Genomic DNA, 14,151 nt, shown 5'->3' on the forward strand with positions numbered 1-14,151 from the left:
GTGCATGTCAATATACAATTAAATAATTAACATATAACCAACAGCAGTAATGTAGAATGTAATAACACATATATATTATATTATTAAGTATAATGTTTTAACAATATAATATTTGTTGTTTTCTCCCTAGTCACAAAAATAATAGCAGAATTTAGTTAACTACTGTCCTGCCCTTGGCTTTTTAGGTTGTCACTGTAATAAATAACCTGAAGGGGGCTGCCTTTTTGAGTCCCATATGTTCTAAGTGCAAAACCCCAGTCTCCTGATTGCCAACAGTGTTCCTTCCATTGTACTGACGGTTCGGTTTCTTCCCCACTGCAGATTTGCTTCGAGGGGCAGTGCAGGAACACCTCCTTCTTTGAAACGGAAGGCTGCAGCAAGAAGTGCAATGGACAAGGGGTACGTGTGCCCAGGGTCCGGGGCCCCACCTTGAGGGTGTCGATGGGAGCAGGCCCCGTGGGAGGCCAGAGCTCTCCAGGGTGCTGATGCCTCCGCCCTTCCCTCGTTCCAGGTCTGCAACAACAACCAGAACTGCCACTGCTTCCGGGGCTGGGCCCCGCCCTTCTGCAACACGCCCGGCCTGGGGGGCAGCATCGACAGCGGGCCCATGCCCCCTGAGAGTGAGTTCTTGGCCTGCTCTGGGCCTCTGCCCACATTTGTGAGGAGAGTTGGGTGCTGTGGGGGCAAGTGGCATGTTGGAGAGAGATGAGTCAGCTCCGTGATCCTGATTTTGTAGATAAGAGAATAAGAAAAAGAGGGGCTGAGTGGGAGGAGTGGCTGAGGCTAGCAGCCTGGCGTGGGGGCTCAGCTCAGTAGCTATTTCTCTGTCCTTTCTACTGAGGAGGGTGAACCTGCTTAGAAAGAGAAAGATTAAGAGAGTCTGTAGGTTATTGAATAATTGCATCCTTTTTTGGGGGGTAGGTTGGCGATTAGTCCTTCTCGGCCACTTAAAAATAATCATGAACCTGGGGCAAATTATAGTGGTTCAGATTCCCTTGAATGAACAAAGCTTAAAATGGGGAACCAGACACTAAGAAAATTTTAGTTTTTTAGTGGAAATCTCAGGAATTCTAACGCTTTGCTTTCTAAGCTTTTTAAAAAAATAGTAGCAAAGTATTTTTTTTAACAAAATCCTTCAAGGAAGAAACCCCAATATATAAAAGTGTGTCACTGGTATATATATATTTTGTATGTTAGATTGATAATTCATGAGAACATTGGGGCAGCTTTGATGAAACCAAATGTGAAATTGTAGATTATGTGTGACAGTTCTAGTCTTAGGTCAGTCTAAGTCCCTCAGTGTTTTGTGTTGGTTTCTTTGTGTCTAGGAAAACGATGACTTAGGCTGAAAAGTAGTGATAAATAATAATAGAGCTGGAACTCTTTGCCCTGAAAGGGACTCTCTTCAATTAAACAGAAGTGGCTGGAGAAATTTTATTATGTGGTGTGCACAAAGCAAATTGACCTAGCTATTTAAGCTAATATTAGTGGTTTCTCAGTGGTACATAATATGTGTTTTTTATTATAATTTTAAGTTAAAATAAGTAATACAAATTAAGTGCAAATCAAATATCTGAAGAAGAATTAGGAGTATGTGGTTTGAAATCCACAGCCCAGACCGCTTCTAAATCTCTCACTTCGGTTCTGTTTCTGGAAGGTGTTGGTGCTGTGGTAGCTGGAGTGTTCACAGCTATCTTTGTGCTGGTGGCCCTTATGCTGATGTACTACTGCTGTAGACAGAACAACAAACTGGGCCAACTCAAGCCCTTGGCCCTCCCTTCCAAGTTGAGGCAACAGTTCAGGTATGATGGGGTACCATGAAGGACTTGGGGTCCTCTATGGATCATAAAGCTTTCTGTAAGCAATACCTGGTAAAAAAGTTGTGTTGGTGGATCTAATTCAAGGAAGGCAAATGCAAGGTACACACTCCCCTCCCCCATCTGCTATGCTCCATGACCATGGCAGACCTTGCTGGATGGTTTTATTATAAGTTCGCCCTACTGAGCCTGGTCATCTCTTCAGAGTCCTTCTCAGCAGAATGTTCCCAACCAATTCAAGTTGGAGTATGAAATGAAATCGATTTGCCATCCTTTATCGAATTTATTTGCTCCCCATCCAGGATACTGAGGCAACAGAGAATGACTGAGTAGCCCAAGTCAATCACAGGGGTCGCTGGACATCAGCTCAAGACAAAGACTAACTTTTTTTTAAGCAGTTCATTGCTTTGGATGTTGATGATGTGTAGGCCCTGAGTCCTCTATTAAATTACACTTGTTGTGGAGAGGGGAATTGGTTGATGGCTGGTGACATCCTTATGTCTCCGTGGGGGAGAAAGTTTTTAAAGGGGCAAAGAGAAGGTGCTGAGGAAAACTCTGCTGCGTAAAGGCCAACTCCCTTTCCTTGAGAGCTCTCCATTGGCCATGCACTGTCTCCATACCTAGGGAGCTGGGGTTTAGGAGGACCCATCCCGCTTCCTCCAGAGCAGACCTGGGGAAGATTTAGCTGCTTCTTGGCTGTGCTTGGGTCAGAGGGAACTCAAGACACTGACCCTCGATGAAAATGCCCCCTTCCTCCTCTTCCCCCATTCCTTGTTCCCAGTTGTCCCTTCAGGGTGTCTCACAACAGTGGAACTGGCCATGCCAACCCAACATTCAAGTTACAGACCCCTCAGGGCAAGCGAAAGGTAAGGATTTGCACTGTTGAACTTTACTGTTTTTCTTTTATCCCTCAGGACCCTTCTGGATTTTTCTAAGAGCCCCTGTGGCCTGTGGGATTGGTAATAAAAGCCACTTTCTTAGCTTGAGAGACATTCTGTTGGTTCTGACATCCCCTAATAACTTTAAAGGTTGCATTGACCTCTGGGGTCCTGGGGATCTAGGAGGCCAGCTTGTCCTCCTCTTGGCCTCTGGTCATCTCAGTGAGACACACAAGGGCCCCCCTGAGGTTTTAAGTGCATCGAGGGTTCCTGTGTCTCAGTCATTCCTTGTCTTATGCATCCAGGTGACCAACACCCCTGAAACCCCACGGAAGCCCTCACAGCCTCCTCCCCGGCCCCCTCCGGACTATCTGCATGGCGGGACCCTACCTGCACCATTGTCAGCGCACCTCAGCAGGGCTGCCAGGAACTCCCTCGGGGCTGGGTCCCAAGTCGAGAGGAGCGAGTCATCCAGGAGGCCTCCTCCGAGCCGGCCAGTGCCCCCTGCACCAAACTGCATTCTCTCCCAGGTAAGTGGACTCTTGGAAACCCTAGGCCGGGGGTGTTGCTTTTAAGGCCACTGCAGCGGAGAATGACAGATCACTTACTGAGTCATGAGCTGACTGCCTTTCCTGCATTCTGGTAAATGTGGGGGTCGCACAGAAGGTAAGGGTGATGAGCATGGGGAGATACACGCCCTGGGCAGCCCCTAAACCACAGAGGATTTTCTCCCTGGTTGGCCTATTATGCATCCTTAGGTCTCCTCTTAGATGCCACCCCCCCTGAGGAGCCTTCTCTGATCCCTAAGCCTGAGTTTGGTGCCCCTGTGCTTCTCTCATCATAGTACTTATCCCACCGAATTGTACCTATTAGTGTCTTCCACTAGTCGGGAAGTCTGACTGAGGAGGGTACTGTGATGCCATGCTCATTCGAGGAGCAGGGGCCTCTGGGAGGTGTGAATGGGGTCTGGCTGTACACCCTCGCGGTGACTGGTGTTCGTTGGAAGCAGAACCGCGCTGCTCAGCAGCCTGTTCACCTGGCATGTCTGTGCTCTGACGGCTCCAACTGTACCTTGTGGCAGAAATTCCCACACCGCAGACACAGATGTTTCCAGGGTGGCAGTGGGGTCCAGGGCAGTGATCAGGTGTGGTGCCTTCCGGAGCTGGCCTGCGTGTTTTGGGTGTGACCCCTCAAGTGGGAGAGGGGACTTGCTCATTTTCCTGCTGTGACTGCTTTTCTTGGGTATGGTCCAGAGGGCTCCACTGGGGCCCAGGCTGACCCTAAAGACTATAGAGTTGGCACCAGCTCTGGAAGGTCCCTCGGACATGGAGCATTGTCACAGTTCAGCAGAGTTGAGAGCATCAGGTTCGGTTCTCTGATGATGTGAAACCTCCACTCTCCCATTTTTCTCATCTGGGGCAAGAGTGGGATAGAAAAATCCATGCAGAAAGGGAGGGCAAAGACTAACAGGGAGAGTGGAGATGGAGGGAGAAAGGGAAAAGAGCAAGAGGAGTAGAGAGAAGAGAAGAGGAGATGGAGAGTGTGTTAGTCTGCTCGGGGGGCCGTAACAAAGTACAGATCTTGACTTATGATGCGGTTATGTCCTGATAAACCCATCATAAATTGAAAATATTGTAAATCGAAAATTCACGTAATACACCTAACCTACTGAACATCATAGCTTAGCCCAGCCGACCTTAAATGTGCTCAGAACACTTACATTAGCCTACAGTTGAGCAAAATCGTCTAACACAAAGCCTATTTTATAATAAAGTGTTGAATATCTCATGTAGTTTGTTGAATCCTGTACTGAAAGTGAAAACCAGAATGGTTGTCTGGGGACAGAATGGGACCAGTGTATCGGTTGTTCACCCTTGGGGTTGCGCGGCTACCTGGGAGCTGTGGCTCACTGCCTCGCCCCGGCATCACGAGGGAGTATCCTATCACATATCTCTAGCCTGGGAAAAGATCAAAATTCAAAATTTGAAGTATAGGTTCTAATGAATGCATATTGCTTTCCCCCATTGTAAAGGCGAAAAATCCTAAGTCGAACCATCATAAGTCAGGGATCATCTGTACCAGACTGTGAGGCTTAAACAACAGAAACGTACTTTCCCATGGTTCTGGAGGCTAGAAATCCAAGAGCAAGATGTCAGTAGGTTTGGTTTCTTCTGCGGCCTCCGTCCTTGGCTTGCATACGACCATCTTCTCCCATGTCCTCATATGGTCCTTCTTTGGTGCATGTGTGCCACAGTGTCTCTCTGTGTGTCCACATTTCCTCTTCTTAGAAGGACACCAATGAGATTGGATTAGGGCCACTCTAATGGCCTCATTTTAACTTAATCAGCTCTTTAAGGGCCCTGTCTCCAAATGCAGTCGCCTTCTGAGCTACTGGGGGTCAGGGCTGCAACATATGAATTGCGGTGGAGGGATATAGTTCAGCCCGTACTGGAGGAAAGAAGAGGAAGGGAGTAAGAGAGGAGAAAGCCACCATGTAGAGGCAAGGGTGTAAGGGGAGAGCAGAGGTGCAGGGGGAGGAAGGGCGGGAGGAGCAGCCTTTTTAGACCTTTATTCCTGAAAAACCCACTCTGGAGACTTGTTCACCAAAGATGGTGTCAGTGTCACCCCAAGAAGCCAAGCAGTAGCCAGGGGGGCACCGGGGGTAGTGGAATCCAGCTGTGGGGAGAAATTCTGATGCTCCATGTCCTGCCCTGACTCCTGCTCTCCCTGGTGGCTGCTGGCTGGAACCAGAGCACAGAAGGCTTCCAACCAGTGGCAGGCATCCCAAAACACAGATCCCAAGCACAGTTTCTCCTGGGCCCCGGGGCCCGGACAGGGGTTTCTCTGAGGACAGGCTGCAGGGATTAGATCTGGGCAGCTGCCTTCTTCCTCAGAACCATTCCAAGAAGCAAGTTATTGCTACCCTCATTTTCTCGCCGGGGTAGCTGAGTCTCACAGGGTTGGAGGGACTAACCCATGATTGCAGTTTGTAAGTGAGGAGTCAGGACTTGAACCCAGGTCTGACTCCAAACCCTTCACCACCTGCCTGCCGGGTCCTGGCTCAGACCCTGGGATCTCGAGCTGAGTGAGATGCCATCTTGCCGTGGGGTCCTGCACCCTCTCTGGAGCTCAGCTCCCCCACCTCCTGGTTGAGTGACATGCACCACCCTGCAGAGGTGGTGGGTGAAGCTTTGTAACCTCTTCTGTTCTCTATAAATGTGTATGAGCATCTCCTCTGTACCAGGCAGCACTAAGCAAAACAGATGCCATCGCCGCCTCGCGGAGCTCACTTTCTGCTGGGGAAGAGACTCAGATACATGTGGTTACCATAGTGATCAGTGCTATGAAGGAGAGCTTCAGAAAGAAAATTACAGGGGGACTTTACCTAGTCTGGGAAATTCAGGAAGGCATCCCTGAGGAGGTGATGTTTGTGCTGAGACATGAGGGATGAGCAAGAGTTAGCAGGAAAGAGCTTTCTTGGTCCAGGGACCTGCTGGTGTGGAGGTTTAGTGATGGGAGAGAGGCCCACACGTGGAAGGAACTTCAAGGCCCAGGTGCCTGGGGGCCGAGGAGCTTTGAGCTAAGGCTGGAGAGCCCAGGGGCCAGGCTGTGCCACAGGCCTTGGTCAGGGCTTCGGTCTCATTCCATGGGAAGGGGATAGTGGTGGGGCATGGGTGATGTGATCAGATTTACCATTTACAAGGATCGTGCTTTGGGCTGCCTGTTAGGCAGCAGGGAGGCACAGTGCCTGGGAGGGGCCCATAGATGTGTCTAGGGCTGTGAGCTTTCTATGTTTTGACCTGGGTGGCGATTACATAGATATATTTACTCTGGGGTAATTTATCCAGTTGTTTGTTTATGATTCGTGTTTTTATATGTACATTACACTTCAATTAAAAAATAGTTTTGAAAAAGGAACAGCTCACTCTAGCAGCAGTGCAAATTACTGATCGGAGGGGCATGAGACTGGGTGATCGGACATACTGGTTAGAAGGTTTAAAGGGTGTCCAGAGGAGAGCTGATGGTAGCTTGGAGCCGGAGGGGGCAGGGGTGATGGGGCGAAGCTGGTGAGAGATGTGTAGAAGAGAAAATAGACGAGACTTGGGGAACAGTTGCTGATGGGGATTGGCAGGAGAAGACCCTGCCCCCGTCCCCACCACAGTGACTGGCTTGTGCAGCCTGTGTGATGAAGGTGCGGTCCCCTGAGGAAGGAGCAATGGGCTGGGGGGGTTCAGAGACTGTTCCTCCCTCTGGAAAACAGTGCTGGGTGAGGCCCCTGGTCCAGCAGAGCTGGGTCATAGCAGGTGTGGCCTGCGGCAGGGTGCTGCTCCCGGAGGCCCAGTGTTGCCATGTTGCTAAGGCTCCTGTCTGGATACACCTCCCCCACCCAGTAGCTCACTTTGCACAGCAAGCAGCTGAGGGAGCACAGCATTTCCCAACTGTAGCCTGACATCTGCACCCAGCTGTTTCTTCCCTCGGAAGGTCTCTGTCCTGGCCTCTAGAGACCACCGCCATTTGGCCATTTGGCTGTTGTCTGGGCTGGAAGGGTGGGGGATCCCATTGTCCTCTGGGGAAGGGATGGAGCTGGAGAATATGTCTTTTGGTGACAAGAATCTGCTGCTCTTCTCTTCTCTGAGCTTTAGTTTCTGCTTTCAGCTTACTGATGGCCGAGAAGCTTCTTGCAGAAAATCCCAGTTCTTTGATTTGCTCCCGCCCTCTCCACATGCTTGCCTTTTGGTCATTTTTGTGCTTGTTAGTGACCCACTCAAGAAGGGGAACAATCAAGGACAGCAGGCGGAGCTCCCACCTATCGAACTGGCTTCTCTTACACCCCACCAGCTTGGGGATCTGCGAGTAGTGGCACAGTCCACTCTTCCCCCCTTCAATATGTTTTTTGATCACAGAAGAAATACGTATTTTAAAAATTTTGACTAGCACAGAAACTTATTTATTCAACTAATATGTGTTGAGTGTTTGCCTATATACCAGGCACTGTTCTAGAAGCTTGAGCTGTATCAGTGAGCCAAAGAGACAAGGACCCCAGCCCCTGCTTCTGGTCTAGTGTGGGATGGAGAGGCAGAAAATACGAAATAAGTAAATTGTATAGTATGTGGAAGAGGATGAGTGATTTATTAAAAAAAAAAAAAGTAGATTAGGATACAGGGGTCTGGGAATGCTGAGTGCCAGGGTTGGGGTGTTGTAATTTTAAATAAGGTGGTCAGGGAAGGTCGTATTGAGAAGGTGACAGGACATGAAGGGGATATAAAAATCTAAAGGGAAGAATCCCCATTAATTGTGCCACCCATAGACAAGCAGTGTGAAAAAACGCATTTTCTTCTTTTCTAAATTTTATTTGTGCACGTAATACACATTTATGCTCTCCTTAAAAAACTTGAATGTTCACCTGGGCAGCGCCCCCATGCCCACTCCCTAGCCTCTGTTAGCACTTTGGTCTGTGTCCTTCCCGGCGTCCTTCTGTAGTTTACGTTTACGTGGGGTGGGGGTGCATGGTGACTTATTTTACCTAAACCTCAACCATTTGAGCTTCAGCTTACAGTGAGGCTGGCTCCTCTTTCCACATCAGCACATATCAGCCTACTTCATTCTTTTTAAATGCTGCATCATACATCACTGTATAATTTTAGTAATTTGTCTATTGATGCAAATGTTGGTTATTTATCATTTCTTTTGCTGTCACAAATAGTACTGCAAGGGACATCCTTGCAGTTTCATTTTCATGCCCTTGTGCAAATAGTTCTTTAGCATGGGTAATAGGAAGTGGAATTATTAGATAGAGAATGATCGTTTCTAATTTTAATAGATACTGCCAACTTGCTCTCTAAAACGGCTTTTTCTTGAGCATGTGCACACACACACAATTTCTTTTTAAATGGGACCCTGTAGTAAATCTCTTTTCTCATCTCATTTTGACCCATAATATATTGGGAACATTTTCTTGTGAACAGGCCCCTCTGGCCTTTGAGTCAGGCTTGTGGCTTTCTCCGCAGGATTTCTCCAGGCCTCGGCCACCCCAGAAGGCGCTCCCAGCTAACCCAGTGCCAGGCCGCAAGAGTCTGCCCCGGCCGGGTGGCACCTCCATACTGCGGCCCACTGCCGCTGACCCTCAGCAGTCCCGGCCTCTGGTAGCACCTGCTCCAAAGGTGAGTCTGTGGAAGCCCTCGGGGTAAAAGCTGGGGCCGGAGAGCTCCATGGGGCAAGAATGTGGTTGAGCAAACAAACCAATTCATGCTTCTTGTTGTAGGTAGGGCTGAGCTTCCAGAACAAAAGCCAAGGACAAGCAAACATTTAGCGTTCCTTGGTTCCTGCCTGACTGTCTTAAATTGGCAATAGGGTTTTTGGTTTTGTGTGAAAAGTGACACTTAGGAGCCTGAGCTACAGTGGCTTCAAACTTGGATCTTCAACTGTGCAGCTGAGTGGCCCTGAGCAAGTCACTTTCTTGAGTCTCCATTTCCTTATCTATAAGGAGGCAATAAGAAGCAGCCATAACCAGCTCCATCAGGTTGCTGTGAAGTCAAAGCAGTCGATTATATATGAACTGCTGGCCTATGCTAGGCTGCACACAAATGGCCCCTCTTATTACCTCTTCTGTGGGGCTGACATATTCTCAGGCTGCCAGTCCTGGGAATTGGGGCAGAGGGGAGGGGGTGAGGAAGTGTGGCTAACTGCCCTATGTTCCCACAAGGCCCTAGGAAATCTGTGGACTAAGCTGCAGCTTTGGGGCGGGGGGGAAGGGGGGAATGGCTCATCAGCTCGGGGTAGGGGCACCACCATGCCTCTCACTGTAGGGTTGATGATCTGGACAAGCAGACACGTCGACAAACTTCTACGGGAAACCATTCTTCTCAGCTGATGGTCTGTCTATCCTTCCGACCTGTCAAAAGCAAGAGGACAGCTCTCCGTTGATGCCACTGATCAGCATTTGGCTGATGTGTCTCTCTCTCCCTTCTCTTTCTTTCCACAGTTTCCTGATTACAGATCACAGAGGTCTGGGATGATGACTAGCTCGAAAATCTAGACCCATCTGAAAGGGCTTCTCCCTTTCCTTGAGGTTGCTGAACACCATGGAAGATCTGTGACCTCGGAATCTGGAAGAAGCACGTCTGGCCGCCTCCGAGCTCCTCCTCCCCTCCTCCCGGAACCACTGCATCTCCAAATCTCCTTCTTGACTCAGTGCCCCCTTGGCCTCCTTGGAGGCCCAGGAGGACTGCTATCCGATGGTATCTGAGTGTTGTTTTGTGCAATAGACAGCCCCAGGTAGGGAAGGGAGAGCACGGAGGAGGATGAATGGCAGCTTCTCCTCCCACCTCCCTTCAACGGGCCCCTCACCTTAGAGGTGCCAATGGAGATGGTCCAGGCTGTCTGAGCTGGCGAGTCCAGCTGGGAAAAGTCTCTTTTAGTCTTTCAGTCCAGGACTTAGCTTAGAGAAGCCATCCATCCACATCCTACGGTGGAGGGTACGCATGAGAGCTTTCCATTGCTTCTGTCATCCTCGAAGGTCCCAGGCTAGATAGAGGCTGGGCACTTACCCATCCTTTTTAGCTCTGAGATTGAGAGGAGTCAAAGCAGCCACTGCTGTGGCCCTGCCCAGGGTTTGGGTGAGGTGACAGCTCCCGGCTCTTTGGCTACATGTGAACAAATCAAGTCCCTCCCCCCCAACACCCTCCCAAATCCCTGCATCTCCTTATTCACACGGGTCACTCTGACTCACACAGGTACTATTTGTAGGCCGTGTAGACAGCAGGGGGAGCACCAGGCTTGGGCCTCCTCTGAGCCGTAATGCCAAAGGTGCCACTGTCCACTCTCACCATTCTTGGTTGCCTTCTGTTTTCTCTTCTGCACTTTCCAAGTGCCCTGTGCTTTCGATTTCTCCTTCCCTGCTCGGACCCACCTGATGTGCGATGCTCTGAGAGTGGACCCTCAGCAGTCCTGACTTCCTGGGGACCTGGTGCTTGTGACCCACACATCAGGGTCCTGCCTCAAGGGTTGGCCACTGGATTTCCTGCTGTGGTTCCCAAGAGTGTTGTCTGGAGTAGACTTGGGCTGTGGGGGCCGTAGCTTTATTTTCCATTGTGTTCGTGACCTCAGCAGGGTGAGAGTCTTCTCCCCTCCTCCCCCACCTAAGTCTGAGTAAGGTCCCCAGGGATGGCCACAGGTGCCATGAAGGAAGCAGATGCCCCAGCCTGTCCCTAGGTCTGGTCAGTGACTTGAGGCAGGATTGTTGCCCTCTGAGCAGAGAGCAGACCTGCCTCTGGAGATCTCTGGAGAAGCAGCAATCCACAGCCCTGATGGGGTGGTCTGAGCTGGGGCCAACCAGGCTTTTTGATTGTCCACGTCCTGGTGTCCTCTCCTCTGGCCACGGCCCTCCTCTGACCCTCACTGAAAGAGAACTTGGAGCAGCCAGGGGATGCCATCCCACGGGCCCCGGCCTCCTGCGGCAGAGAAGGAGGCTGCGTGGTGCTCTGCTAGATAGGATGATTTTCACCGAGTCCCCGGAGACGTTCCCTGGGACTGTCTCCCACCCCCAGAAGGGTGCTGGGCGGCTGGCCCCGCTCCTGCATGAGCAGTCGTTTACTCTTGAAACCTCAAAGCAAAGAAGAGGCTTGAGCTTTTCACTCCCCAGCCACCCCCAGGACGCCCTTACAGTGCTCTGCACACAACAGGTGCTCAATAGATGTTCTGGGGTTTGTAGCCAAGTGGGATATTAGGGATGTGCACCTGGGTACACATGTGGGGTGGATTTAGAACGCTCTCAGGAAACGAGGTTCTTTTCCCTCAGGTAGTGGTGATATTTGCGTCCCTGGGTCTCCCTGACATGGCCCCCATTGCTCCCCGTAGCCGATCTCCACTCTCTTTGCTGCCTGATTAAGTCAGGGGACAGCCTTCCATCTAAGCGTGCTGCTCCAGATGCCTCAGGCCTCAAGGCCGGGTCCCAGAAAAGTAAAGGTGAAAACACCCCCTTAAAAAATCACCCTTAAACCCAGGCCCTGCCTCACAGAGTTCCTATGGCTTATCCAGCTTTTCTCCCTCACATCAGGAGGCAGGAGGCTCTGAAGTGAAAATGCCACAGCCACCGTGGCTGCATGAGTCTTTTGAATCTGATATCCACCCTCCCTGGAACCACATGGGAAAGAGACCTAGGTTGTTGCTGTTTTCTGTCTTTGTTTTTGTTTTCCATCATTTTTAATACCACCTCCACCCCATAAAATTGTACTGTGAACTGGAAGACGATCGAATTTTTAAAATTTGATAGAGAGTTTTGGCAGCCGGTTCTATTTACTGTTTCACTCCTGGTTCTGTTCAGGAGCCAGAAGTCGCCATTTCGGCAGACCAAGGAGGCTGCCGGGGAGCAAGACCGGCCATTACAAAGCTCTGTTTCCCTCCTGTGCCCATGTGCTGCTTTGAGGTGACAAATAAAAACAGAGACAGACTTCAGGAAGGAGGGACTTTCTTGGAAAGGATTACTGCAAGACCAGGAGAGGTACTATTACAAGAGGAGCAGGGGGCCATTGCGACAATGCTCAGGGGAGCTGTTGCAAGGTCTGTGAGCATCTCAAAGCTCAGAAGAAAGAGGCCTCTTTTATGGGAAGGAGTGACCTCAGCTAGAAGGAGCCGCATTCAGAGAAGGGAACGTCTTTGTCCTCAGCCTTTCTGAGGAGGGGCTGTATCCTGGCTCAGGGTCGAGTGGGGAGGAGAGACTTAACCACGGCTTGGTGAGTTAACCCGCCCTTTGTTCAGCTGGAGATGTACGTAAATCTTTTTAAAAGTTAACTTAGCCTCCTGCCAGTTTTACAACCCTGGAAATGTTTTTCTTAAGAGCCTGGGAGCCATCTCTGAAATGTAAACCTCAAGGGACCTCAAGGGAGATGGCGCCCCTGTCTTCTGTCTCAGTGGGAGTTTTAGCTAGGGCACCTCCCCCAGGCTGTGGCTACCTGCTTGCCATAGGTTCTTTTTAGCCTTGTTTACTTCTCCCTGTAAAGGAAAAGCCTCTTCTGCCCCCGCTCAGAGATGCTTGCAGATCTTCTGGTCTCTCGTTACAGATCTTAGGGTATTGCAATAGCTGTTCCCTCATCTCTTGCAATAATCCTTTTGAATAAAGACTCCCCTTACCTATGTCCAAATTTGTTCTTATTTAGCAGAGGGTCTGGAAGACTTGCATATTTTACATCGGGGACCAGTTCTAAAGTCAGGGATTGCGTTAAATGTGTGTATAACAGCTCTACTGGACACTCGAGAAAGCCGTGGGACTGCCAACTGGAAAGGCGCCCCATCCCTAGGGAAGCTCGCTAAGGAGAGGTTCTGCAGAATCCAAGCCAAGCGCCCCCAAAGTCGCCCTTCCGCGCATCCTCTCAAACCATCCACTGTGTGTACGTATGTGTCTGGGATCCAGGGCAATGTGAATTTTCTTTTTATTTGGGAGATTGTTCATGGAAAACAGATCCTCTTCTCTCTCGTCCACCTATTAATTGTTTACAATATTTGTACATCTATGCAAAATACTTGAATGGGCCATGGTGCCTTTTTTCCTTGTTTGTATTTAATTAAAATAAATTGTCATTTGAGATGTTGCCTGCTTTGGCAATTCGTTTTGTTTCTTTATTTTAAGATCCCACTGCTCAGACTGGGTAGGATCCATCACATGAGGACTCTTCCGAAGAGTTCCCACAGAGACCATCCGTCCAGCCTATCAGGCCATAATGCGAGACCTCGAGCTGATAGAAAAGCCCTGGGTTTTCCCATGACCAGTCGAGGGGGCTCTTTCCCTTTGCACCTGGACACAGGCTGGTCTGGTTTAATTAGGTCTCAGGTCACGAAAGACATGAAAGACCGTGGGATTTTTGAGACATTTCTCATCCTACACTATGGCGTTTAGGAGACAGCCGAAACCCTCTGTTGGCCTCCTCATCTTGTTCCTGGGGATCTTGTACTTCAACGAGGGGAGGGACTTGCCCAAGGTCCGTTGGGCTGGGTGGGCAGGTGCCGAGCGTGTGCTTTCTGCTTCTAGAGCCGTGTGTGACAACACAGCTCACATCCTTTAGTACTTCCCAGTCTGCAAAAGGATCCCACCCTCAATTTTGAGGTTAAGACAGATGGAATCATAATAATCATAATAAGAGGTAACATTTCCTGAGCTCCTAACACATGCTAGGCATAGCATGCGGCTTTAGCTCATCCGATCTTCACCAAGCCCTGGGTCTCTGAGAGCTGATGATACTTTTCTAACTTCTCACCATTATGAGATTGCCTAAGGACCTCAAAAGCATCGAAACACAAATGCTTTAACTACTAAAATGCCTGCTCATGAAATGAGCCGCCACCCAAACACCCCTGCCCACTTAACACCCCCATCTAAACCAGCCGCTGTACCCACTCTGCCGGCCAGTCTCTGGGTTGATAGTCATGGACTGGTCTGCAGCATAAGACAGAGCCTGGCTACA

General features: G+C 49.8%; 1 protein-coding gene across 2 annotated transcripts in view; it reads left to right on the top strand.

Annotated features, from left to right (window-relative positions):
* Positions 1-13,281, top strand: part of ADAM19 (ADAM metallopeptidase domain 19) — an 81,530-nt gene extending 68,249 nt beyond the window's left edge. For both annotated transcript variants that reach the window (XM_008515043.2, XM_008515067.2), the window contains 7 exons: positions 322-399; positions 512-620; positions 1,658-1,802; positions 2,599-2,683; positions 3,001-3,225; positions 8,704-8,856; positions 9,678-13,281. In XM_008515043.2, coding sequence (XP_008513265.1) covers positions 322-399; positions 512-620; positions 1,658-1,802; positions 2,599-2,683; positions 3,001-3,225; positions 8,704-8,856; positions 9,678-9,731 — 849 coding nt within the window. In that variant the 3' untranslated portion in view covers positions 9,732-13,281. The remainder of the gene's footprint in view (positions 1-321; positions 400-511; positions 621-1,657; positions 1,803-2,598; positions 2,684-3,000; positions 3,226-8,703; positions 8,857-9,677) is intronic.
* The last annotated feature ends 870 nt before the right edge of the window (positions 13,282-14,151 follow it).

Source organism: Equus przewalskii, chromosome 13, assembly GCF_037783145.1.
Source record: "Equus przewalskii isolate Varuska chromosome 13, EquPr2, whole genome shotgun sequence".
Lineage (NCBI taxonomy): Eukaryota > Metazoa > Chordata > Mammalia > Perissodactyla > Equidae > Equus > Equus przewalskii.